Genomic DNA, 26205 nt, shown 5'->3' on the forward strand with positions numbered 1-26205 from the left:
AAAGAATCCGATGGATTGAAAACGCTCGCTGTGAAACTCATAGCCTTATGAATTTTGAAGCCGTCTCTTGGATATCTTGAATTCGTTCCTCGTAGTTATTCGGACAAGCGAACGAATTGGTTTCTGCATATTTGATTCTTTTCTGGCAATAAAAGCGATGAAAGTTGACGTCGCTGATATATGGACATGAGGGACATGCTCGTTGACAAGATTCACTAAATAAACTATGACTACTCCCTCTTAGAAGAGTTTTTCGCAATACTTAAACGGAATTTGCAGCCTGACCATCAAGTATGGAGAAACTAGAGAATATTAAACTTTGTCGCAAAGCACCGAAGAGGACGAGTGCCGTAATAATTCAACAGCTCAAGGTGCTGTGTACTTGAAGACAAGATTTATTTGAAAAAATTGTACATTTTTCACCACCGTGTTTAGAGCCGAGACTAATAAATTAAAGAAATGAATTTTTTTACCTAAGGTGTTTTTGTCCCGCGAGAACAGGGTTTACGGGAAAAAGTGAAAAGTACACAAAATGGCAAAAATTTGCAATGTCGTAAGCACGTGACTTTGTTCCCTGTCTTGAGTGCAGAGGCGGACGTCGCCTTTCGTCAAACAAATTAAGTTAAAAAAGTGCAAGAACCTAAAAGCATCAGGGAAGTAGCGCTGCGGTCATCCCTTCGTCGAGAGTCGTCGATACTGAAGGCGAGGAAATAAAAAGCGTCCGGTGATGCGGATCTTCTGCACGAAGTAACTTTTGGTAATTGGCAGTTGGCGTGTTTCGACATTTCAAAGTGAACGAAACAAAGCTGCTTGGGAAGTGAAGTCGCGGGTACAGGACTGGCAACTTTGGCGCAGAATTTTTTCGCCGCCAGCTGATTTCGTTAGCGGAAAGTTTGAGCTCTCGTGGGCTGCACAACAGTGGCACAAAGTTGGTGATTCGTTAGCGAAGGGTTTGCGGACTATCCTCTTTCGCTTGGTTGACTCTTGTTTTATTAAGGCCGAGAGAGCGGCTCTTTGTGGCTCTATACGGCTCGTCGCAGATCGTTATACGTTTAAAAGTGGGCCCAGCGAACTTCGAGTAATGAATAGTAAACATAGGCATGTAAGTTTACTCGCTGCTCTTGGATCTTCCATCCCGAATCCGTTGCACCAACTTTTACGTGATCGATGACTCCCGCCTTCATGCTGCCATGGAAACAGTACGGAATAGGTATGTATATTATATAACTAGTTTTTGCGAAGGGATGGATTCACCCCTTGCGACGCGTGATCGTGATGCACGCGTAACAGTATCGGTGACTTGAGTTGTTTAAAAGTCTGTTGCAGTATTGTAAAAAGAGTCTCTGGAGGGAAAAAGTTTAACGATAGCAATTAAGAGGCAATGAGAGTGGTGAATTTCACGCAGTGAATTCTCAGCCTTTAAGATTTTATCGGGGGTAAAGTGATGACTGATCAATTCTTGCCATCAATGTACTTGGCGTTAAATAGCATTTTCCAAATGGTCAGTGTTAGAAACTGTTTTACAGTCGAAATAAAATTGCAGGTGGTGAACGGCAGCCATGTTGATCCCGTCGAAGTGTTCGCTAAATCTAACCTCGTATGGGATACGTTAAAGTTACCATGATGAATGATCATTACGGAACCAAAGGTAAGAAAGATTCTATAGTGGTTTAATCCAAGCGTACCGTTTATAAATTTATCACCAGCTCTGCAGACGTGAAAAACTTTTTTTAAGCTTATAATGAAATATCGACGGGTTAATATTCGTATTATATGCCAAACTGCGCCCGCATCATGATAATGATGTACTTTATACGAGCGCTGAGTTATTTCGGTAAGCATATTGTCACGGGAGTTTATTGAAAAAATTTTAACCAAGAGTTGCTGAATTAATGTTGTCTCGGTTTCTCGGTACAGAGTTGGCTAGAGCCTTTCCCAACAATTGAATTACCGTCAAAGTCAAACGAGCGCGGTACAGATTAAATCACGTAATCCAATCTCAACCCCGGAGCTTAACACTGCGATTAAACCTAACCTAAGAACGTTATTCGAACGCGTTTCGAATTCATCATATATCTGATTTAGTGCCTCAATGTGTATTCACGCGTATCGTTGAAAAGGCATTTTTAACATCAAAAGAAACTGATTCCCTTTATCCCCCCGTTTTATGAATAATTGATTTCTATCTTTGAATATATAACCTGAATACGTCTACTTTCCCATGCAGCGATGGTGCGGTGGTTTGATTACGGAAATTGTTCAGCTACAAAAACAAATTGACCACATTATATCTAGAATAGGAATGCAGCTTAAAAATATTTGCCATGAAGTTTGCGTTGCAGTTGATCAAAATTTCTGGAGGATATAATAGAACGGGTATTGTATGAAATCCTTGACTGGTGATTACCTGTAATGCAAATTGGGACTCAGACAATAATTGGATTTGAGATGACGTGCAGCTAGATATAGTTTTGCTGACAGTATAATCGGTAAACAAAATAGGTTCCTTTGAATATATTATCCGAGTCATCTTCCCACATCCAAATTATTGCAGCAAGTTGTTTATGTGCGGTCTTGAGCAGATATTTCTCAACACCTATATACGTATGTATACTCGTATATCGTGTACTCTAGGGCCCATGTATACTATCACTTTGGAGTCCTTCGCGTTTGACATCTTTACTATACGTATTCTGTATACACACGACATAATTAGAGGTGGAATATAGGATGTAGGTGGCAGCATGAATGTCAATTTCAAATTATTTACCAAATCGATTTAACCTTCGTCTGAAACTCCGTTATACCGATCAGATTTCCATCGACTATCGCTCTTAAGCGAGAAAACAATCAAGGCCAGGTTACAGGCTGCTGTAGCGGATTAAGCATTCTTACTCATGCGCATTAAAGCTCGCCTCAGCAACTTGCACTACGTAATACGCTGTCTCTTCGCAAAGGGGTTAGTTCGCTGGACCGTGAAGAGATATATTTCGTACCCAATTTACGTCACTGACCAGAGTCAACAGCTTGCTGAATATCTTCACACGTTAATCACAGCCCATTAGTGTCATATGCTCCAGAAGAATTTGCACAGTTGTTATATTACGAGTCGCTGTTCATGAATCTCCCGTACCAAAGTCATCGAAATTTCAAATGCGGAATCCTCCAATGATTAAATCGATATACTCGTAGAATCCATACACAGTAGTACCAAGATTTATAGCATAATAAAGCTGGCAACTGGTACAGTGCTTTTTCATCCTTTAGTAAGAATGTCGTCATATATACCAATCTGGATAAGACGAAGACCTGCAGCCTTATTTTATAGTAATTTATATCGTTTTAGAATTATTTTACAAAAATTTCGTGCTGCAACAGTAAAATCTTGAAGAAAAGAATTGCTATGCTTCGTTCATGGATTTAAGCTTGGTGACATTTCTATCGAAGTCATCATCGCATAGTCAGGTAAAGTAGAACAAAATTTAAATTATATTTTCCAAACCGAAACACTCATCGGAGTTATTATTTAAACGGATGATGTGAAATCAATGCCATCATCTCACAAGCATTCCACGCAGTCTAGGAACTGCGTAATAGTTTATAATATACCTACGAATACCTACGAGTCTGGCTTCTTTACACAAAAGTATTTCATCGATATCGCCACTTGAGCGTATGCGTACATATCGCGCGTAATACCTTCGGATGACCCAATTTGAAACCTGATCTGACACTAACGTGCTCATGTATATGAAACGTACAGCTCATAAAGATGAGGGTTTACACGAATCTTCAAATACTCCAACAGCGATTAATTTAAGTGATTCAGTTTGCCAAAGCTGGCGCAATAGTTATGAAATTTTTTACTGTGGATCAGTTGCTTAGGTAATGAAATTTACATGATACTACCGACTACTTTTGGAGCAATAAAATCACAAAAAACTCGAACAATTTCAATAGTGTCAAAGTATTCGCTTCTATCCTGTATTTCGTTTTTCTTTTTTTCATCCTTTGCGAAAGTACAGTATGTATAATTCAAAATTGCTTCAACAGAACAAAGCTTATGCTAATTCTTCTCGCCTCAAAACTTTTCATAGAATCACAATAGGAAGGTTGTATGTGAGAAATTGTTTTTTTTTACTACCTTGCAAAGGGAAATTATGTAAAAATATAAAGAAAAATACTTTTTCTTTCATCGTGACGAAGAAATCTTGTGGTTACATGGAATTTCTTGTTCATAAAATCGTTATTCATTCGGTGAGCGTTCTTCGTGTTGAGCTTTGTTATTGAACCGTGCAAAAATTGGACCAACTTTTTTTTTCGAATGAGCAGCCAACTTAATTACCAGCAGCCAAATTAATGTACGCAGTGTCTAAAACTTGAATTTCCAAGAACATAGGGAATCTGAATACTTTGTTTACTCCAGGTTTGTGTTACACATTTTACGATGATGAATTATAACTTATTTCTGCAGAGGAAGATACAGAACCAGAGTTGGAGAAATGCGAAAGTTGGGGGCATACAGCAGTTCTTACGTTTATGTAATTAATGGAGAGAAGGTTTAAACAGCGGAAGTTAGATAGACGTGATTCCGAGTCGCATCTGGAAATTATATAATAATAAAAAAATTTATTCTACCTCATTTATTCAAACTTCAGTTATGAACAACGATAAAATTTGAGGAGTAACCATGCTTATGGAACACGAACGCTATTTGAAGATTTTAGAATTAGCCTAATGCTGTGAAGTACTATTCGGACGAGTTAATTGATTTGCTAATAACAGTAATAATCATTATTACGTTCAATTCGCGTTAGAATTTAATGAGTGTTAGTAGCGTGTCGTGTGTAAAATTTGCTAAACCATAATATTACGACCAACTGGAAAGTTAAGAGGACCGGTCTTAATGATGAATGAAAAGTAGCACCTTCATCTGGGTGAAAAAAAACCTTGGACTTTATATTACGGATCAAACAGTGTTATTCTTTACTTTTTGCGGGTTGAGTGCAAAAAGCATTCGGTGTCTGCATGCCAAGGGATTCAAATCTTTGATCTCGAATACAGAAGCGTCGGTATCGGCGAGGTTTGAAAGCGAGGAAAATAATTTGAAACTGACGGACCCTCGTGAAAAAAACACAGCTATGAGTATTCCTTACCACGGGATGAAAACTCACGACTTCGCAGAAAAAGACTTTTCGACCCGGGTTCAATATACGGACGACCTCGAGTTAATAGACTTGGCGTATCGCCGCACGCACCGAATCATACGCAACTCTCGCAGCTGTCGCGAGAGTGGTTCATTCGACCGTGAAGAATGAAACGAAATGGTTTAACAGCTTCTCTTCTGCAACCGACGGCAATGCGTTCCAGGACCACATACATGGCCAATACCAGCAACGACGAAAGTGGATGTATGCGGTTTTTTTACGATTTTACTAACGATGGCACAAAAAGATTACAGAAACCGGTTGATCGGTTACACCAAACTTATACCGAAAAAAGCAATTATTATAAGATGAGAATGATTTTTTCAACTGATAAAACGAGTTATAGCCACGCGAATACAGGCTGTACCGTTCTGAAACTCATTTACGATTATTGGTCATCGGTAATTGATGACCTTAGCATAGAACTGCGTTAGTAAGCATATTTCACGATAACGTTAAGCCGATTTCTTGTAGTCTTTGACCTTATTCTTATCGTCTGCAGATTGCTGATGATCGATAAACCAAAATCTGCATCAAATGTAGATTTTTTCTTCGACTTGACCATTAATCAGGGAAAACGAATAAAAAAGTATTTGTAAAAATCCTACGCTTTGCTTCTTGCGTTGCACTTTCACTCGGCTAACTCTTGAATCACCAGCTGACTCGAGGTTACACTATCTATACAGTTTCGTTACGTTGTTCGATAATTTGAAAGCGGTGATTGAAGAAGCGAGAAAGGAATGCGTAATGGTTATAAAGTATAATCCTACAGCCGTTTATTACCCGCTTATATAGCAGGTTCGTAATCGTGTATGGGACTTGGCTCCCAGTTCAGGAACATCGAAGTTATCCTTACGGTGTAATGATCGTCGGTCAATTAGCCGAGAAAACCTTGGGGCTCGCGACTTGGTGGTCCAGCGTGGGGCGGCTATGACGCGACCTTGAAAAAACGGAGGACCGTAAAAGAGCCGGCAATGCGGAGATCGAGAGTAGATGGTGTCAGCTGTGGGTCCATCATCCCCACCACGATCAAACGCAAGTCAAGACACGTTCCCGGGACTTTAATTAAGGCTCGAGTAGTGGGGAGACCGAGGAGAGTTGTGACAATTTTTACTTTAATTATTATATCTCAGTCAAGAAAGATTGTAAATCTATCAGTTGTATGAGTTAATGTAGCTCAATCCATGCTCTTTTAGAAATAATAATAAAAATTAATGAAAGTATTAAGGTTTCTCAGAAAATTAAAAAAAATTGAGACTACTTCCCGTGTCACAACTCTCCTAATACCGAGGTAAGTTGTGACACCCATGTATTTAAACTATTTGATAGTAAAAAATAATACTATCATCTTATCGATAAATAAATAAATCATTTCTTTCGAACAGAACACTATAATTATTATTTGGCATATTTGGACGTATTAAAATAACATAATAATTAGTCATAAAAATAAAATTTAATTTGATAAACAATTATGGCAGACGTATTGAAACTCGCCCTCAGTGCAAGCTTTGTAAGCCCAGCCTTTGCATTCAAGGCACTAAACCCACTTTTCTTTGGATTTGCTATTGGAAAAGGTCTCAAGGCAACACAAACAAAAACAATCATTTTCCGCTTCTTCTTCGGCTTCGTCCTCTTCATCATCAACTTTACCCTTTTTAATAGCCTTCTTTAATTTTTAAGGGTTCTTCTTTTTTTCGCTTCAAACACGTTTTTTTTTACATTTTTAATTTTTTTACTCGCTTCTATGGCAGCAATTTTGTCCTTGGTAGGTGTGTCAGTTAGCACAGCAGATTTGATCTTGCGTCTATTCGGTTCGTTTTTTTTTCTTGGTGGAGCTTTGGGCAGCGGCCTAAGTGACTCTGGTAAAAACACGTTAGAAGTTGTGGCAAGAGGACTACGGGCTGCAGATGTGGAGGCAACGGGCTCTTCGATGTTAATGCTCATAATACATGAACTGCTAGAAGATGTCATGTTTTGATCTGTAGAGAGACTTGGAACAACGGTCCTTGCGCCTGTATTATATTCACTGATAGCAGTTCCATCGTTTTTAGCTGTACCGATAGTTGGATTAGGAGTTCTTTCTTCTGGGTTTCCCGTGATTTGTAGAACACTTGATGATTGCTCCGTTTCTGGATTGGGCAAAATACGATCAGTGACTTGACTAGGCAGAAAATCAGCTTCTCCAAAGATATTTGTATTAACAGGCCATATTCCTGTTGCAGAAAAACCAGCACTGATATTTTTTGCAGTGATCGCCACGTCAAATGCTGATTTAGTTATAGATGGAATATCATAAATGCTCATAACTTTCCCAGCATTTGAGCGCATCCAATTAGGGGCCATTCATTAATTACGTAAGGATGATTTTGACGATTTTTGACCCCCCCTACCTCCATCTAAGCATACATAAGATGTCTCGAACCCCCCCTCCCTTTTCTTACGTAAGATTCAATCTCGTTTTTCTGAATAATAAAACGTTGTTAGAAAAGGATCAGTTACACTAAAACACACAGTTTGACGTAAATCAAAGATTTTTATTTTTTCGCAGATAATTTAGGTTATGCTTTTTCATTGCTATCAGATACAGATTATCTTTATATTATTAGATAACTATCTAGTCTTTGGAATATTATTATTATAATTAAAAGTAAATAATCTTAAAGTGAACAAACATAATCAGTTAAACAATCTTTAAACGAATAACACAAGAATCATTTTTTATTTTCCAAATGATTAAAATAAAATTAATACGCAGGAAGAATTCACTATAATATAATTATTATTTATGACATTTAAAATGGATGAAAATGAACATATTTAAGATTTTTAAATTTTAATAAACAATAAAAATTTATAAAATAAGATGTAAATCGAAGTGCACATTATGGAATGAAGAAAATCATTCAGCATCCGTAATAGAAATAGATTTTTAATAATAAATTTCGACTTGTAAAATATTACGTAAGAATAGGTTTTACCCCCCTCCCCCCGAGATAAGGGCATGTATAGATTTTCTTAACCCCCCCTCCCCCTGGGGACCCTTACGTAATTAATGAATGGTCCATTATCACAAGCTGTGTTAATAGCTTTCTTTAGAGGCCCAAAGATAGCATGATCCATTGGTTGTAGCTTGTGGGTGCAATGTGGAGGGAATGTAAGCAAAATTATGCCGTTGTCTCTGCAGAACTTAATATTTTTTAAGGCCATGTGGGAAGAATGATTATCCAAGAGCAACAGGGCTCTTTGCTCTTTTGATGGCCTAACATGATTTTCGAAATGCTCAAGGAATAAGTGAAAATCATCCTCCTGCATCCATTCAGATCCGTTAGCTGTTCCTACTGAACCAACTTGGCCATCACGAATGAAATGTTCTAGGAATCTTTTTCGTTGAAATATAAACATAAGCGGTACGTAATTACCAACAGCGTTTCCAGCCAAAGCCAATGTCACTAATGTTCCTGTAATGTACCTGTAATGTTCCTGTAATGGTAATGACCTGTTTTTCTCCACGTCACGCTATTATTCTATCAGGCTTCTGAACAGTAGTTATGCCCGTCTCATCGATGTTCCAAATATCTTTTGCGTTAAGATTATATTTGCTTAAGACGCCCATATAATTATCAAAAAAAGCAGCCACATTCGTTTCATTAAAGCTCGTGGCGCGAGCTATGCTTGTAGCTTGTGGCAATCTTAAAGATAAATCGGGATTTATCTTTTATATGTCGTTGCATAAATAGTTTAAGCCACACTTCTCCTGCTTTCTTATTTTCTTCCTATGACTGCGGAAATTTTTGGTTATATTTTTTCCCTAATAAATACGCCAAACTTCTTGTCTCCTTTGTTGTAAGCCCATAATTAGTTGCTGCACATGTCAACAAATACTCACATAATATATTTTCTTCTTCTTTTGTGAAAACCGTTGGGCTAACATAACCAACAGATGGAGCTTCGCTTGTTAAATTAGCTTGATATGAGTTTTTCTTCTTAATATATCTTTGCAAGATAGATAGATAGATATATAGATAGATAGATAGATAGATAGATAGATAGATAGATAGATAGATAATGCTTTTTATTAAGCGCTTTGGGAAAACCCCCTTACAGCGCGACAGTCTAGTACATTGGTCACAAAAAATAAATAAAAAGAAATTATAGGTAGTGTTTGGAAACGTAATACCGAGCTCCTTTAGAGTTAGAATTAAAATAAAATAAAATAAAATAAAATAACTAAAATAAAATAAGATAGAAAAAAAAAGTAAAATAAAAATAGGATGAAATAAAGTAAGATAAGTAAAATGAAATAGAGTAAGATGAAATGAGGTATAATTAAATAAAATGAAATGAGTGCATGTGTCGTGGAGATATAATATGTGGATTGACTAGAGGCATTGAGAAAATGTATGCTGACCGTTCCCGTATTTACTCAGATTTGCCTCCAGCGACAGAAACCCCGCAGGTGAAAACCGTGTCAGGAAAAACAAACCCGAGTCAGGAACGGTCAGAAGCTCAGGAAAAACAACTTTACAAATTTCCAGATGTTATCTACGCGTCGTAGGCCAACAGGCCTGACCTAATATTTAGCCCAGCCTGTGTTGTTTACCATGAAAAGTTACCAGGTAGAATTTAAGTTCCCGTGGAACTGAGTAAATAAGCAAATAAATTCTTTTTGAAAGAAACCGCTGTCTTGGATGTCCGAATTTGTGCAGGGAGGTTATTCCAAAAAATAGGCCCTATACTGTGTTTTTTTAGACAACTCAGTGCGACAGTTAGGGACGAAAAGATTGGTTGGATCGGCACGGCTACAACGTTCAGGAGGACATATAGTTGAGATTTTAAGAAGATGCGGCATCTCTAAGACTTTTACCTCTCAATGAGACTTCTTCAAAGGCAAATTCAAAAACTTCGGCACTACTCATTAATACCCCAATCAGTTTTTCGTTTGTATTTATTTGGCATTCTGAAACGAAAAAATAACAATTTACTATGCAATATTACAACACAGAGCAAATAACATAACCTTGCTACAAATACTAAGAATAGTAGGTGTAAAAAATAATTTTTAATTCCAAAACAAGATGTCAATACAAAAAAAATAATACTACACTAGAAACTTGGAAGACCAAAGCATGTAAGAAAAAATATCACAACAATACAAACATAATACGTGTAACGGTATATATGCAATCAAAATTTTTATAAAAAACTTACTTTTTGCACTTTTTTGTGTACGAATGTTGTACACTCACAGCCGCTTCCCGTGTACTGTTTTCGCGTACTGCACCACATAGCGAGTCTCGAAAACAACAAACGTGTACGCTGTTGCGGGCTAGCTGGCAGTTATCAGTACCGAGAAATCGACTGTGTCACAACTCTCCTCTGTCACAACTCTCCTCGGTCTCCCTACCATACGGCGAACCCCTTCTTTTTCTCTCCCGGTTCTCCGGTGGTCCCAGTGAAGGACTTGCTTCGAAATTTGTTATAAGTAGAGGCTGCCACTCGGTAGATCCCATTTAATTTTGCACCCCCGATCTCGAAGGGGCCTTTCTACATTATCCATCTGCAACCGCGTCTCTGCAGTACCGCGTTCAGTAGTGATTGTGTACCCGGGAAATGTGTCTTGCAACGAACGACGATCGTCACACGTGATTTTCAGACAGATTTTGGGCTGATCATTTTCATATTTTTTTTTCACTCCTAGATAGGCGTAAAAAAATTGTTTATCGATTATCAATAATTTCGACACAGTTGCAGTTCGCACGGATCGTGCAACTTATCTGTAAGTACAAGTCAGCTGTATATATCGTTTGCATGCGTTGATATAAGATTGAAAAAGTAGTTTGATATTTCAATGGAACGATTGAACGTGTTTATCTATATACATACGTACGTTAGTTACAGTTCTACACACCATACGCGTGATTACATAGTCGGGTAAACGGTTGTTTTTACCACGTGAATTCTCACACGATTTCCTGCGGTAAACCTCACGATCATCGGATTGATTCATAAAAACGATTGAATATATAAATAGAGATACTTCTAATGAAGTTGTCATCGTAACAAAAACAAAATTACATAAAACGTTTGGACGTGAAGATATGACCGTAGTATGTGTATCGTAAAGGTGAATAACACCGGTATATCGGCGCGAATCGACCATGCCAACGAGACTTGCAGGTTAATAATAGATTCATTCAAGATTCACGGTCAGGACTTGTTTCATACTGTATATATTTTTACTTTTGGTAGTGCGTAAATAATTGCAAATGAATATTCATGTGTGCCAAAATCTAGGATCGGTGCACCTTCCTTTCAGACTTGAATGTATCCAGCATGTCTATATACATATATATTCATAATACAATTCCTGCTCTAATAAGAATAATTTCACATAGTAAAGATTCGAAAATGACTCTTTTACTCAACGAATTTTTATATATATATATATACAAACATATATATTTTATAAATAAAAAAGTTGGAAGTGGATTTTGAGAGAAAGCTCGACTGCAGCAACGAAATCGGCACGGAAGCAAAGTGTACCAAAGAAACAAAGGTTATAAAGGATATAACAATAAGATAGAATGGGAATAAACGCAAATGGTATTTGATATATCGGAATATATAGGCTGAACCAGCGTGGGTGTGGTCTGGCTTTTACTTGATCCGCGTGCTATAGCTAGTATGGCCTATTTGTGCAGTGGCTGTGTCAGAAGCAATGTAAATGCTGCACGCAGAAAACCAGGATGTCGATTTTTTTTCTTCATCCATTTTTTCCCCCACATTTTTTTTTTCCAATCCAACCGATTATTTTTTTCTCGTCGCGTCCAGATCATTATGTCTCTGCGTATTATAAATGAATGTTCAGCTGCTCCACAACCAATGTCGCATTGCGGGCTATCTCGACTTTTTCTCGGTCCACGTACGTTCTCAAATAAGCCCGAATTCCGTCCTCTGCTTCTCTGATACCTCATCCTCAAATCGCCCTGATCTGGTCATCGTTAAATCTTATAATAATAATGGTACAATGGGAAAATTGTCTCGGGTATATGGCGCTGGTACACTTGAGACGTCGATCGATCTTTCGGGCAGTTGTATATACACCCGAATTATTGTTATTGTTATTTATGATTGCCCACCGATGTTATTCCGCGAGTGTATAAATCAGATCTTTGATCTTCGATAGTCTCGTTCTTATACGTAGGTTCCATGGTAGGAGTACATCATAAACCTCGGTTTTACTTCTTCTGAACGCAAGAAATGGCCTGTCCAAATAACGAGAAAAATCACTCGAGAGAGGTAGAGCATACTTGTGAGGTTCGCCCAACGCATAAAAATAAGGCAGGTCACCTTTGAGTGCTTGCAAAAAGCAAAAAAGAAAAGAAAAAAAATATGAAATTCATATCAGAAAAAAATATATCACGACACGTAAATTGTGCTGCTCTGTTGCAGTAACGTTTTCCCAAAAACTGGTTAAACATTTGGCGAGTTATTCCAATGCGAAATCTCATCTAATCATATTTTCTTTATACTCAACTTGTTTCACGTAGGTATACGATTGTTTGCAAGGTCCTGAAATTTTTTTAAAAGACAATTTCTTTTATTACCTCCAATAGTCTGTGAGAAAAATTTGCTCAAGTTATTGCGCGTATTGTTTTTTTTTTCTCTCTTTCTTTTTTACTAAGAACAAAACGCTTTCTTGATACGTAGATGAAAAACCCTGTAAAATTATGTCTAGGTCATTTTCAGAGCTTGCCGGCACCGTCAAATGATATATGAGAGTATATAATTTAATGCCTTGGGACAAAAATATGTGCACCGCGATGTATGAATAACTCGTGATTTATTTTAGTTATGGATGGATAAATTTTGTTGCAATGCACGCAAAAGAGGACTAATCATTCTTCACTTGTACTTGACATCCACAAATCTTGTCGATTTCTTTGGAAATTCAAATGTACAGTAGTGGCCTCCAAAGGTAATTCGGTTGAAACAGCGGCGTTTTTTACCAGTTCTTTTTTTCACGGGTCAAAAGAAACCTACTGACATGTAGGTACGCGGACTAATTAATCTTTATTAAGTCCAGACCACCCACTTGGGCATATCCACTCAAATGAAATTAAAATGTAATAACAATATTATATCCAACCAATCGAGAAGTCAATTATGCTTATTCATTGTCACTAGAGCATTCGAATCTCAGATGCGGCAAGAACGGGACTTTGCATAAATATCGAAGTAATCTCTGCGATTCCCAAAGAAAAAAGTACCATCAGGAATTGCACCGTCCGCGTAGAAGATTCTTAATTCCACCAGCAATCGTATAACATGAAAACTTTTACTGCTGTTCTGGTCGAATAATTATGTCCAGCCGGTACTTCAGCAGATTCAAGGATAGCTACTAGACATACAGATCAGTCTTACTACATTATTTGACAGATTTTAATGACCGGCAATTTATTCATAGACATTTTCATATAATGAATAATATATGATGTGAGACATCGGTGCCATTTCTCCGACGATATCCGACGACTTGGGTAATTGTTAACAGCGGGTGTCGTTTTATTTTTTATTTATTTATTTATTTATTTTTTTAGTTTCTTTTCTTAGCCCCGAATATCTTGAATAAATTTGTCAGCTCACGCATTTCTGAGTATAAGGTATAAAAAAGGATCACCTTGGTGCCTTTTATTTTATCGAGTAAAGCCAGCCGCTTCCTTTATCACGAGTCACATCGCGTCGGAAGTTATATTCCAAGTTGTAATATGTGCGTACAAGATGTAGTGACGTTATAAATTGGTCTCATTAGGGCATATTATTTCGAGAAGCAATGCGATTGTGATTCAATCCTTCGTATACACGATGCATGCGAAAGGTATAACAACTGCGGGATACAGGGTAAAAAATCGAAGGCTACCAAGGTGATACAGCTGATCGGACTCGGGTGGTGGAAAGGTGCCGCCTGCCTATCGAGAGGAAATTATACAATTCTAATCAACGTGATTTATTATACATGCTCTATATTTGCAAAGGAATGCGTCATACGTCGTGTATCATTGCAGCCGCAGGGTCTTCCAGGTATCAGATAAACACCTGTTAACTACTTCCGACACACAATTAGATCATAATGAACTTCTTGGGGGGCGATATAACAATTTCCGGTATGCACACTGCGCGCTAACAGAAAAGCGAGTTTTTCCTCCCATTTTGAACGAGGCCAACGACACCCGCGGTGAAGCTAAGAAAGCACCTTATCTCGGCCTTGCAGCGAACGATATCTTGTGCAGACTCCGCAAAGTGGTTCGTGTCCCCAACTTTTAAAAACTGTATGCAAAATACACGCAATACGTGTACCTACCTTTCACAGTTGTGAAACATGTCTTTACTCCGGTTTAAATAAACATTTTATATGCACACATGTGCATGGTATGGGAATGACAAAATTTGAAAATCAACGACGATACATGTGAGGAAGAAAAATATCAACGCAAAGAGAAAAACGGTCTATTGTACTGATAAATTTCCGAGTTAATTAACCAGGCAAAGTCTTTGTTTGAACAGATTCCCGCTAACAATAAATGTAGCGGGCAACCGTTTCGGCTATTAAATTATAGTTACTTGCTTTATATTTCTAGGGTGTTACGGCAGCTCGTGTTTGTGTGTCGGTTACGGGTACCTACACCTGCTACTCGCATTGTCGCTTTTTATATCAATTTTTTCACTGTCAAGTTCACGTCTGCTGCTGCTACTGCCGCTGCAATGAGTTGCCGATTTATATCTTTGTTTTTTTCTTGCCGACTTGGCCTCGTCCGGGATCGACGCCCGTTTGCTGAAGGAACGAATCAAGCATGGAATCGTGCACGCACGGATACAACAGTACAATATTTTACAGTCACGGTTCCATGCAGTGGCCAGCTCCACCATGTAAAGCACGATTTTATTCTGTTTTTTCGCCAGCGTATAAACATATTACGGAACAAATTATTTGGGAATAAATCGGTATCATATCAATTAATTTCAGTCAGAAATTTGCAGCTTTAGGTTTCAGTATTTTTGCGAATCGTTGATAATATTGTTAGCTATTTTTTTTTTTTGTAAAATTTTTTTGTAAAAAGGATCGAGTTTATACTTCTAAGTATGTTAGAAGGTATAATTAGTCAATTATTTCGGAGGTCGGGAGGCGTCGTAGTGATCATATCTGTGTGAATTTATTACATTATGAATTTATTACATTATGAATTTATTACATTAATAGTTAGATAGAAACTTTTCTGTGCCGGTAACTCGAGGTAGGCGTTAAAAAATGAATGAGATTCGAGAAATTAACATTGAAACTGAGCGTTGCACGCGCAATATTTACACACACATTTATAATTATTCAATGAAATCTCAGAAACCATGATTACAACAGCGGACAAGGTTGAACAGGCGATAAAAAAAAATATTGAAGAAGAAGAAGAAGGTATGATCTAACGTCAAGAAGACGAAACGCACCTGGCTATATGGCTTTGCAAACCAGTCTGTAAATAGGTCAAGTCCGTCCCTCATCTGCAGTGATGCGGACCACACTGTCCCTTTCGTTTCCATCACGGCGTGGCATCTTCTGTAAACTTAGGTTGATCACGCAATGACTGCTAGATGCTAGATATACGTCGGTGTGTATTTCGCATTCTCTTTCTGCAAGCAGACAATGCATAGGTCTGTGTACGTGTGGATTTTAGGCACTTATCTCAACGCTTTCGCGAAGCATAAGGTGAAGTAATTGTCGATGATACGCGGTTTGTGGTATTAATTATAATAGTCGTTACCATAGGCTGTTATTATTATCATCATCGTTGATATCATGCACACACGTTCAGTTCCGCCTGAGCGCTTTGGGCTCAAGGTGGGCGACCCTAGTCGTCAATCTGTACGCCAACTCTGGAACTGGGATTGCGATTCGTGTTGTTGATATACAGCTGGTAATGTGGGTAATGAAGTTGGTCTCATAATCAGATCCTGTTTTGCCATATAATCAAGTTGGGAATTTGCAATGATTTATTGTACCGCTATGAAAAGATTGGTCAAATCTTTCCTTCCCTGTCCACTGGACTGCCCTCTGATTTTTGCCGTTCCCCGCATCCCATTTCGGAGGTATTATTATTACACGTTCGCATGGTACAAAGAATTCTTAAGAAACAGCCGCATAAAGTTGCAAATAGCTATGTTAAGTGTGTGTTCTGCCTAACAAGTAGTTGGATTAATTGTAAGCCACACAAGGAACAAATAAATAGTGACGTTTTATGGAGAAAAAGGTCACATGGTTTCCACTGTAACTGAAATCAGAACAAACACTAGATTCCTCTTTAGATTCTCGCTAATTGACCTGTAAATGCTTCCCGCAGTTCCGTCTCAATTCTCACCAGTCTCTAAGTAATCTCTGCATATTAACTCGTCATACTTGATTCGAAATGTTATATATGTGCTGGAAACACGGGAGCGTCACGTTTGCTGTTCGCTGATGATCAATCAACGGAAATGCGCGGATTGTCCAACGCATTCAACATTATGCAAATTCGCAAGTCCTTGAGAGATCGATGTGTAATTTATGTAATCAGATAGACGAATCCTGATGTCAACTCGTTGCGTGGATCGATGGAGGCTCGGCACCTGATCCGGCATTCCTGTATTCCTTATTGCTCGATGTTTTAAACGACTGCTGCAGTGTATAATTATGTACAATAAATTACCTTCCTAGTTTCTGAGTCAAGCCGGTATACAATTTACTAATTTTACGGCTCTCCGACTGCAACGTTGCTTCGAAGATGCTGTTGGTTATGTGAAATAAACACAAATACGGAAGGAATCTGGTCAGATATCCGTGAATAGCTGCAGAGCAACCCTTTCCAGGTTTATTTCCTTACTCTCTCAAACTAATAACACACGGATAGACACAAGCGATGGAAGGTCGTTTTTCAATTAGCATGAGTCTGCTGCTGCCTCTTATCGCAAGGGTTCCTCTAATTTCCGGATCCATACGTCATTCCGCGGGCCACGAAATGTACACCGTGACGGCGACACGATTTATCCGATCGAATAACCGGTTCTATACGTACCAAGAATTCGCGACCGTTTAAACGAGCCTTTGCAAAGCAGGAAGAAAGAACCAGTGTGTGTATTCAAGGTCCTTCTCTCGATCCTGCCAAGGTGTGCCGAGACCTTGGCAAGGGTACGTTAAACGTGTATAGGTTCGAACATTAGTTTGGTATACGCTGATGACGTTAGCCCTCATAGATTTAAAGATCAACTCTGATGTTTGAGATTCACGGATGATTAATTTGGGTGTTCGTTCTTTGTTTCAGGCCACGATGTTCAGCACCGTTTTCCAGAAATTAAAATTTCTCTACAAACCATATGCTCTTGCGATAGTCTCACTCGGCTACGTTCTTGGGGAGCTGGGACATTATATGATAGGTAAAAGTTGATGAACTTGTTATACTGGCTGATTGATTCAGAGGTAAGGAGTCGCTGAATGTCTACGGAGGCCTTTTCTTCCAACAGTTTTCACATCATGCCACTAGTGTTATTTGCAGAATAATGTGTAACAAATACACATACATGTTACGCCGTATTGCGTTATGTGTATAATATATACCAGCACTGAAAGCTGCTCACCTCGGATTTTTTAAATTCATTTCAGGTGTGACCAGCAAAGCGACTGCAATAGATCTACACTATGGTGACATCTCGTGTCAATTAAACTCCACTGAATATGCGTTGACTGATTTACCTGTTCAATGTGAATCCGCAAACAATACTGAATAGTAAGTGCTGTATAAAGCTATATATATATATATATATGTAAATGCGTGTATATGATACTTGCCATTTTAGTTCTAGGTGCTCTATTTCCAACAAAAAATTTATCCGTACCATTCCCGCTTCTAAAATTAAAATCCAGGAAACGGATGACTTTGATTACCGCCGGGAGGCACTAATTTAAACGTGCGCTCCAAAGTAGTTCAGGTGTAGTGGCACGTATAAACATATGCGTAGTTGAATACTAGAAACAGACAGTGGTAGTAATTGGACTTCTTTCTTGAGCCGGTGGAGTGTGACAATCTTAAGTTAGCGAGAGTCGCAACAAGCGGAGAATAACTATTAACTAAGTGTTATGCAAGCTACTAGTCCCAGTTCTCTCGTCACTATCAATGACTATAATAAGGCGTTTTTTCACTTGCTCGTCACGGCTCACTAATTGCATGAAAGAATTGAAGAATTAGCCGGTTCAAGGATTGTGAGAACGGTGTGCGTATCCACTCAAGAATTATTCAACCAAGCAGTTCACGTGTTCTTCAAGTACCGTTAATTATTATATCATTATTTATTCAAGCTCACAATGTAGCTTCGAGTTCAATTCCTCTCCGGGAAATTTCCATAAAGTATAGATTCATACAAACATCAACCGATGCGATTCGAAAGCAATAACACCAAAAAATCCGTTTCATTCAACCCTAAACGTTAATTAATCCGAAACGATGATCATTTGCTTCCACAGCTGCCTGTCACTCGATCTGAATGGCACCAATTACTGCGAGTGGAATTACAATGGATTGGGTTTGGATTACCAAATATTGGCTGGACCAAGCTTCATCGCTGTATTCACCGTTGTCGGTGTAATTCTGGGTGTAGCGGCCGACAGATTCAACAGGTAATTAAGAATACAATGGAATTATTCTTGAAGAAGAATCCTTACCCACCGAGAGCCTGATCAATTCTAATCAAGAATAACGATTCAAATTGAAAATATGTAGAGTTGATATTATAATATTTACTTTCCGATGAAAGCATATGGAAACGAGTCCACTTAAAATAATCTGCACGTGTGTCTGTCGTCGGTTTTGGCGAGACGAACTTTTACTACTGTGCGCCTGAAACTCGGCAACCACAGCGCGTTTCGGACAACCGGTTGCAGTGTATAAGGCGCTTTAACTAATTTTTGTTCTGTATGAAGTAAAAATAATTTTGAACGCATAAGATGTGTGATAATGAACATCTGTTGAATGTAACGGGATACTCTGAATCATTAAAATTTAACACGATACTCCTGTAAATGATATTACTTTATATAAGAACTGTTGAGAGCACCGCATGCTACTTATAAATTTGTTTAAAAAATTCACAATTTAAGGTACATTCATTTTCAGAATCAAGATGTTGGCCATATGTACATTGATATTCAGCATAGCGATCATCTTGATGGGAGCCGTCAAAGAGTACTGGCAGCTCGTGCTTCTGCGAATGGTTCTCGCCGCAGGGTAAGCATGACCCTTGATACTTAGAAACAACTCAAAGGTGTTAATCTTGTTACAAAGATAGTCTGGCTGACGACCTTGGTCGGATCGAATATCTCAGATAATAAAATATTTCTGTGCCGGTATGAGAGATTGTTTCTTATTATCAGCCGCAATATCATTGATGAGAAGTTAACAATCGAATGCCAGCTTCAAAAAATCGAGTAACTGAACGGTGTGAAGTCAGTATGAGCGTTACAATAAATGGAATTACGAATGAAATGTGATATTTTTGCACGGAATTTATAACCATTGAAAATTGGTTCTTTCACTCTCTATTCCCTGCACAAATACTTAAATCATTTCTTTCTTCACGAAGATAAGTAGAATCCACTTGTTCGTACAGCGTCTGAAATTGACTATGAGATCTGACTCACAGTCAGAGTATAATTAGAATTTATCCAAACTTGGATTCTCCAATAATTCGAAGTGCTATTACTATGCGAATGCAGAACATCGTTCTTTATTAAATTCTAGTGGACAATTGCATAGAATCACTGACGAAAACAAAACCAGTGCTTGGCATCCAAATGCACTTAAATGGATAATATAGATAGCTCAAGAATAAAATATTAAATACTCACCAAGCGTCATAGACGTGTAAATTATTACTATGAAAGACGTACCCGCTCATTAATAGTGATTATGCTCAAGGGCCGTGTACAACCTTGAGCAGGACAACTTGAAAGATGATGAAAATTCCTAACGGCTTAGAGAATCTTTTTTCATCATAAATTCTTTGTACAATAGCTTATCAGTATTTCGGAGTAAATAATTATCCCAGAGATTGCAGCTAAGCATGCCATGGAATTCAATATCTTGGAGACGCGGAATTACACGGATCGTAGCAGATCTGAAAGAGGGTAAACTTGCGTAAGCAAGTACCGTTATTAAAAAATTCACTTGAGATATTCTACATGCCATTCCTTCAAAGTCGTCATTCGTTAATCCGCATCCATCATAGTGTATGAACTTCTAGTACAGACAAGTGCAGATAATTTGCAAAAAAGAATGAATACGAATAAGAAATCATAAAATAAGGAATAGAACGAACAGATATGATTGTACAAATTTTTAAATCTGATTTTCGCCGGTGCAGTCGCCGCACAGATCTTAATTCGCTTAAATTTTGCAGAGAGGCCGCATGCAACCCAATGGCAACGGGATTACTTTCGGATTGGTTCGACGAAGATCAGCGAGGTTTGGTTATGTCGGTCTTCAATTGGGGAATCTATGGGGGTTACGGAATTGCCTTTCCCATTGGTCGATATGTGCCTGAAATGAACGCCTGGGACCTGGTGAGCCTTCCTCTACCTTTTCTTTCACCAGCAAAGCACCACTTTTATTACGTTGTTTCCATGATACCGCGACCTTGTCCTCCCTGATTCCCTGCCAGCCCCTGTCCCTGGCACTTGTCTCCCGGAAACGAGGCTCGTCCAGGGATTTTCCGGATTACAAGACAAGTGATTTGTATACGCTGGGCTAATACGTGTAGGGTGGAAAAATTCGTGACCAAATACCGTCCAAGGTCTGACAAACACTTAGTTTTCATAACTGTGCGAGAACGATATAGCTATAGGCAGCCTAAATCACTGGTGAAGAATTCTTCAGCAAGGAAAATGCAGCTGACGTTTGTTTGTTACGGCGAGATTTGAGTGCAGTTCAGAAGATCTGTCAAACGGCTTGTGTCTGTCACTCTGAGGCCTGGCTTTCGGAGACTCATCTTTGTTTGAAATTGTGTTCGATTTACTGCAGACCAAAGATGTCAGGAATTGAACGGCTTTGCTTGAAAATCACTTCATGCCAAATTGTGTTTACTTTAAAGCTGCGGTGCTCTTCTTTTTCCACGTAACGTCCATTCACTTCAACCATAGATTTAGAACTTTAGCCTACTTCTTTTTACCGTTCTTCCTTGTACTCGAAGTTGTTTTTACAGGCAAAAAAGATTGAAGCTCTAATTATGTCGATTTCAAACTAAGCCGGACATCGTCAGATTCGAACTACGTCAATTTCCAGCCGTAGAATGCGGATTTTTTTAATTAACCCATGTACGTCGATTGTTATCTGTGCTGATTCGCCATTTATCATCATACGCCCGTATGTGTCTAGAGCGCGAAAGAATTACGAATATTCAGTCTGGCTTAAGCATGATAAAATTGATGCTCAGCCAAACTCCAATTCAAATAAAATAATACCACGACATCTGTGATATCCTGGCTGAAAATCAGCGGATCCAAGCTCATTTCGTCGATCTACTGTACGTAATCTATTTCGATTCGCGACTCAATATTCCCTTGAATATTGCCACATCAAACCACTCGAATTCTCACCACAAAATAGTCTGGCGTGAACTGAATCCAGAAGACTGGGTACTAAACGCTGTTTCTAGTACACCTTGTTTTGAAATGAACGAATACATATGTCGAATAAAAATTCTATTTGGGAGGTAAGCAAACAGCTGGATTAATTTCACACTTATTTCAATTTTATCTGACAGATTCTCCAATTTATTTGAGCAGATTTTTGCTCCTTAAATCTTTTTCAGTTTCTATTTAATACATTCACATTTCGCACTGATCAACGTTGGTCTCATTCGAATGAAACCGTTTCAATAAAGTTAAAAAATTGCTGGAAGTTGCTTTTTCATTAAAATTACCGTGGTAATATAACGAATGAAAACGTGGATAAAGGGGCGAAATATCTACTTATCGACTTGTTTTATACAAAAAAGAATTACGAGGAGAATATCGGAGTTATTTTTACTGTGAAAATAATCACTAGAACAGGCTCCAACTGCAGTTATAGTCAGAAAAGGGGGGGAAATTTTTACAGGCGAAATGATAAACAAAGAAAACTTCAGTCGCTGAATATAGTGAGCGCACTATTTTCGTACGGATAGCCACCCGCGTCATACTTGCGTACGATACATTCGCATAGTTGTCTCGTATACTCGAAAGTTGTGAATTGCTGGCGTCATTACGCGACACTTACAACAGAATGTCCTCGGAGTCCGATTCAGTGGTTAGACGTTAACCGGACAGATTATCAGTCGGAGACGGCATTATTTGTTCCCGCCAATGCAAACGAATTGGCTTGATAATCGTAAAACTCTGACCCAATTCTTCACAATTTGTCCAGGGTTGGCGAGTATGCTACTACGGAGCCGGTATCGTCGGGGTGATAATAGCCATTCTGACGGGATTCACCCTCAAGGAACCGGAGCGAACGACGATCGGAGAGGAGAGCGCGGCATCGGGGAAAAAAGTGTCTTTATGGAAAGTCATTCTGCAGCCGAGAATCGTTCTCCTGTGTCTAGCCGCCAGTATACGGCACTGTGGTAAGTAATATCGTATTTCAAAACTAACGACCCTGAGACTATTGCTAGTCGAGTTATTCATTCGATGATTACTCCAGCCGTCGCACGAACGAATGTCTGTACCACTTGATTTACTAAAACCAAACACTGTGTTCGAATTTCAGGTGGCATGTGCTTCGCCTACAACTGCGACCTCTACTACAGGGACTACTTCCCGGACTATGATCTTGGCTGGTGGCTGTTCGCCGTGACAATCGTCGTTGGAAGTATCGGTGTCGTTGTCGGAGGTGTCGTGAGTGACAAATTCGTCGCTAAGATGGGAATCAGATCCCGCGTGGCCGTCCTGGCGATCAGTCAACTGGTGGCAACGCCTTTCGCCTTTGGATCGGTGTACTTCGATCCACTGTGGGCTATAATAACTCTCGGAATATCTTACTTCTTCGGTAAGCCCACATGACAGTTATGACTCGCTTTATTACTTCAGCTGTAACGCGATGTGTGGCATAAAACTATCGTTTTTCCAGCCGAGATGTGGTTCGGCATCGTATTCGCCATCCTCGTCGAGATCGTACCCTTGAGCTTGAGGTCCACCACCGTTGGAATCTTCCTCTTTGTGATGAACAACATTGGCGGAAATTTGCCCATACTGGTTGAACCCCTTCGAAAAATGATCGGCTTCCGAGAATCGCTGTACATTTTGTACGCTGGATTCTACGGGATAAGTAAGTGGCAGGTTCCTCGATCAGCCTGATAATTACATACATTATAGCTCTTGTTGCGTCAGGTCGGCGAGAGGGCACGAGATGGGTAGCTTGTTAAGTTTACGCTCTGAAAGCAAGACACGGTACACGACCGAGTAGAATTCATTGGGATAAAAGCAACGCAACGTGTTCAGCTTCACGCCTCGCTTTGTATGCACCTTGAACCACATTTCTCGAATTTTTTCACCGCGTTAAGAGTTCGTTTATTTGAATGAGACCGGAATAGAATTGAATGCTCGAGAATGAGTATCTAAAGCGCAACGGGGAATTTCGTGCACCAAAAATATTATGTTCACAATAATGAATAATCCTCGAGTTAGTCAGACTCGTTTGATTATAGAATAGACGTATATAAAATTTACAGTCCAAACGAACCACACCTCTCCATGTACCTATACACATAACGATCCTTTCACTTGGTTACGGGGAAGGAACTGTAATTTCAAAAACGCCAAAGTTTGAATCAAGTATTTTCCAGCATTTTGACAAGCGAAAGGTTGCATGTAATTCACTTGAGAAAGAGAGCAGAAACGACCGCTAGACAATTAACATTCCATCTATGACAGTCTTTCTTATCTCGCAAGTAAAATCCCTTGGCAACATGAACGACCTAAATTCTTCGAGTTCAGCTAACGCCGAGCTGCTCTGCAGGAATTCAAATAAACTGTAGCATTCGTTTGGTCGAGTGTGATTCTAGAATCAGTTTGCCACGTTCAAGTGTCAACGACAAGGCAGGCGAAGATGACGCCTATGCTGCTTTCAGAGACCCATATTTCAGATGAGATATGTACATATATACAAAAGAAACTACCTAGAACCTGAGACCACGTGTTTCATTTACAGGCTCCATTATGTTCCTCTTGACGACGCTTGTGATGGGCGGACCCACTGCCAAGGGAGAAAAAGATATAAGCGAAAACGGCGTCGACAACACCACCTTCACCAACGACGATGGACGTCTCTCCACTTTGGAACTTCCAAGACTTCCGGCCAGGCCTCACAGCCACGAGAACTCTAGATTATAAATCGGTGCGAAAACGAGCTACCGAGTGTACAAAGTTTAAGCAATAATTTTAGTAAATATTTAGTGTACCCCAAATGCGTGGTTGAGCATGCAAATCAGCTGCGAGAAGCCAGTCAGATATAAAAATTGTCTTTCTGGCAGTTTACTTTTAGCCCCTCTTAACTCCGTTCTGTAAAAGTTGTGAGTATCCGAAACTGCTTCTGCGTCCTGAAATCTTCAATATGACGGGATGTTTGAGTTTTATTTTTAGTCGGATTCCTCCTAAAGATACAATTGAATATTTTCAATAGAAGCAAGGTAAAATTGTATTTATCTGGGACAGGCCAAGACTCCTTAACTAACACTCCAGACGAGCATTCGTCAAATCAACGCAAATGGCGCTAGATATCAGGGTTCTCTCGCAGGTCGAACAGATACTTTGACATGGACGCTACCACCAGGTTGTTATAATTCAGTGATTTTCTCCTCGCATTGTTGAATTCCGTTATCGCAGCTGCAGATCCGCGCACAGCGAATCAATCACGTTTCTATAGCATAGTAATGCGACGCACTGGATAGAGGTATTAGTTTTTTCTATATAGTACACTCTAAAATGTTAGACTCGTAGAGCCTATTAGTTTTTGTGATAATTGAAGCTCACTGTGACTGACCTGTACATATAATACGTTATTTGAAATTTATTATATTATATATTATTGAAAGCTTAGGTTTATACGTTAAGTTAGGTTTCTGTGTGACAATAAATTGTAAATTATACGTATCTTCACTGTACATAGTCCGATCCTTCATGTTGGGAAAATCCTTTTTGTACTCAATGCTCGGGATATATTACGTGCATTAGCAGGTACAAATAATCCTCGACGTAAATCAGGTAAGAATTCACAACCAGCGAGCGTAGTAGACACAATTACTAATTAAGTTTCCATTTTTGCGTTTAAGCATATGCGGCAGTGTCAGATGGCGAAGAGACGTTATTCGCACTACAGCGGATACTTCCGTTGAAAGGATCGTGATATTGGACGTCGAAAGCGATCATTAAAATCAGAGTGAATTAAGATAGAGGTACTTAACTGCGCCAAAGCAAATATTATCCTCTCTATCGTTACTGCATGGACCTAAAATAGTATATGTTACGCGGAAGTTATGCTGCAGCTTTACGGTAACCCTGAAGATATTCTCACACCCATTTCGACCTGGTCCATTAGCTCTGAAGTATTCATCTCACGTGCGAAATGCTTTTGAATTTTCGAATCCCCAGCTCGGTTTGGGCCTCGAATCCTTGACGCAGTTTGAACTTTCGATCAACCGACCATTTTAAGCGGATAAAAATAATAGTGAAATAATAAAGATATTTGCAATGTTTTTTTGGCATACCTGCCTATGTTAAAAATACGACGTACCCAAACCAAAACAGATCAACTGACGTGCAAGATTCATCATTGCTATTAAATTTCAGATAACGGAACAGCTCACGTTACCTTTAGTGAAACCTATCTACAATAAGTATGACTGCACCATGATTTAACTCATTCCTATAACCATCTCGTGTTTTCTTTTA

The 26205-nt window shown here is 39.0% G+C and overlaps 1 protein-coding gene across 3 annotated transcripts; it reads left to right on the forward strand.

Annotated features, from left to right (window-relative positions):
* Window positions 1-1612: 1612 nt before the first annotated feature.
* LOC124407365 (D-xylose transporter) lies at window positions 1613-25433 on the forward strand. Of its 3 annotated transcripts, none has more exons than XM_046883442.1 (10): window positions 1613-1648; window positions 17555-17666; window positions 17893-18016; window positions 18751-18903; window positions 19400-19510; window positions 20682-20844; window positions 22685-22883; window positions 23027-23305; window positions 23387-23584; window positions 24467-25433. In XM_046883442.1, exons 1-10 carry the CDS (start codon window positions 1628-1630, stop codon window positions 24646-24648), a joined length of 1542 nt encoding a protein of 513 aa, XP_046739398.1. In that variant the 5' UTR covers window positions 1613-1627; the 3' UTR covers window positions 24649-25433. The 3 variants fall into 3 exon arrangements, with proteins under 3 accessions (XP_046739398.1, XP_046739397.1, XP_046739399.1); XM_046883441.1 differs by lacking the exon at window positions 1613-1648 and adding an exon at window positions 3407-3465; XM_046883443.1 differs by lacking the exon at window positions 1613-1648 and adding an exon at window positions 10724-10986.
* The last annotated feature ends 772 nt before the right edge of the window (window positions 25434-26205 follow it).

This window comes from Diprion similis, chromosome 6 (genome assembly GCF_021155765.1).
Source record: "Diprion similis isolate iyDipSimi1 chromosome 6, iyDipSimi1.1, whole genome shotgun sequence".
Lineage (NCBI taxonomy): Eukaryota > Metazoa > Arthropoda > Insecta > Hymenoptera > Diprionidae > Diprion > Diprion similis.

Bases quoted from the DNA above. Each gene is read 5' to 3' on its own strand.
- LOC124407365 (XM_046883441.1), top strand. From the start codon at position 3,415: ATGGATTTAAGCTTGGTGACATTTCTATCGAAGTCATCATCGCATAGT. The intron at 17,667-17,892 runs GTAAAAGTTGAT...AATTCATTTCAG, and splicing joins GCTGGGACATTATATGATAG to GTGTGACCAGCAAAGCGACT. The intron at 18,904-19,399 runs GTAATTAAGAAT...ATTCATTTTCAG, and splicing joins GCGGCCGACAGATTCAACAG to AATCAAGATGTTGGCCATAT.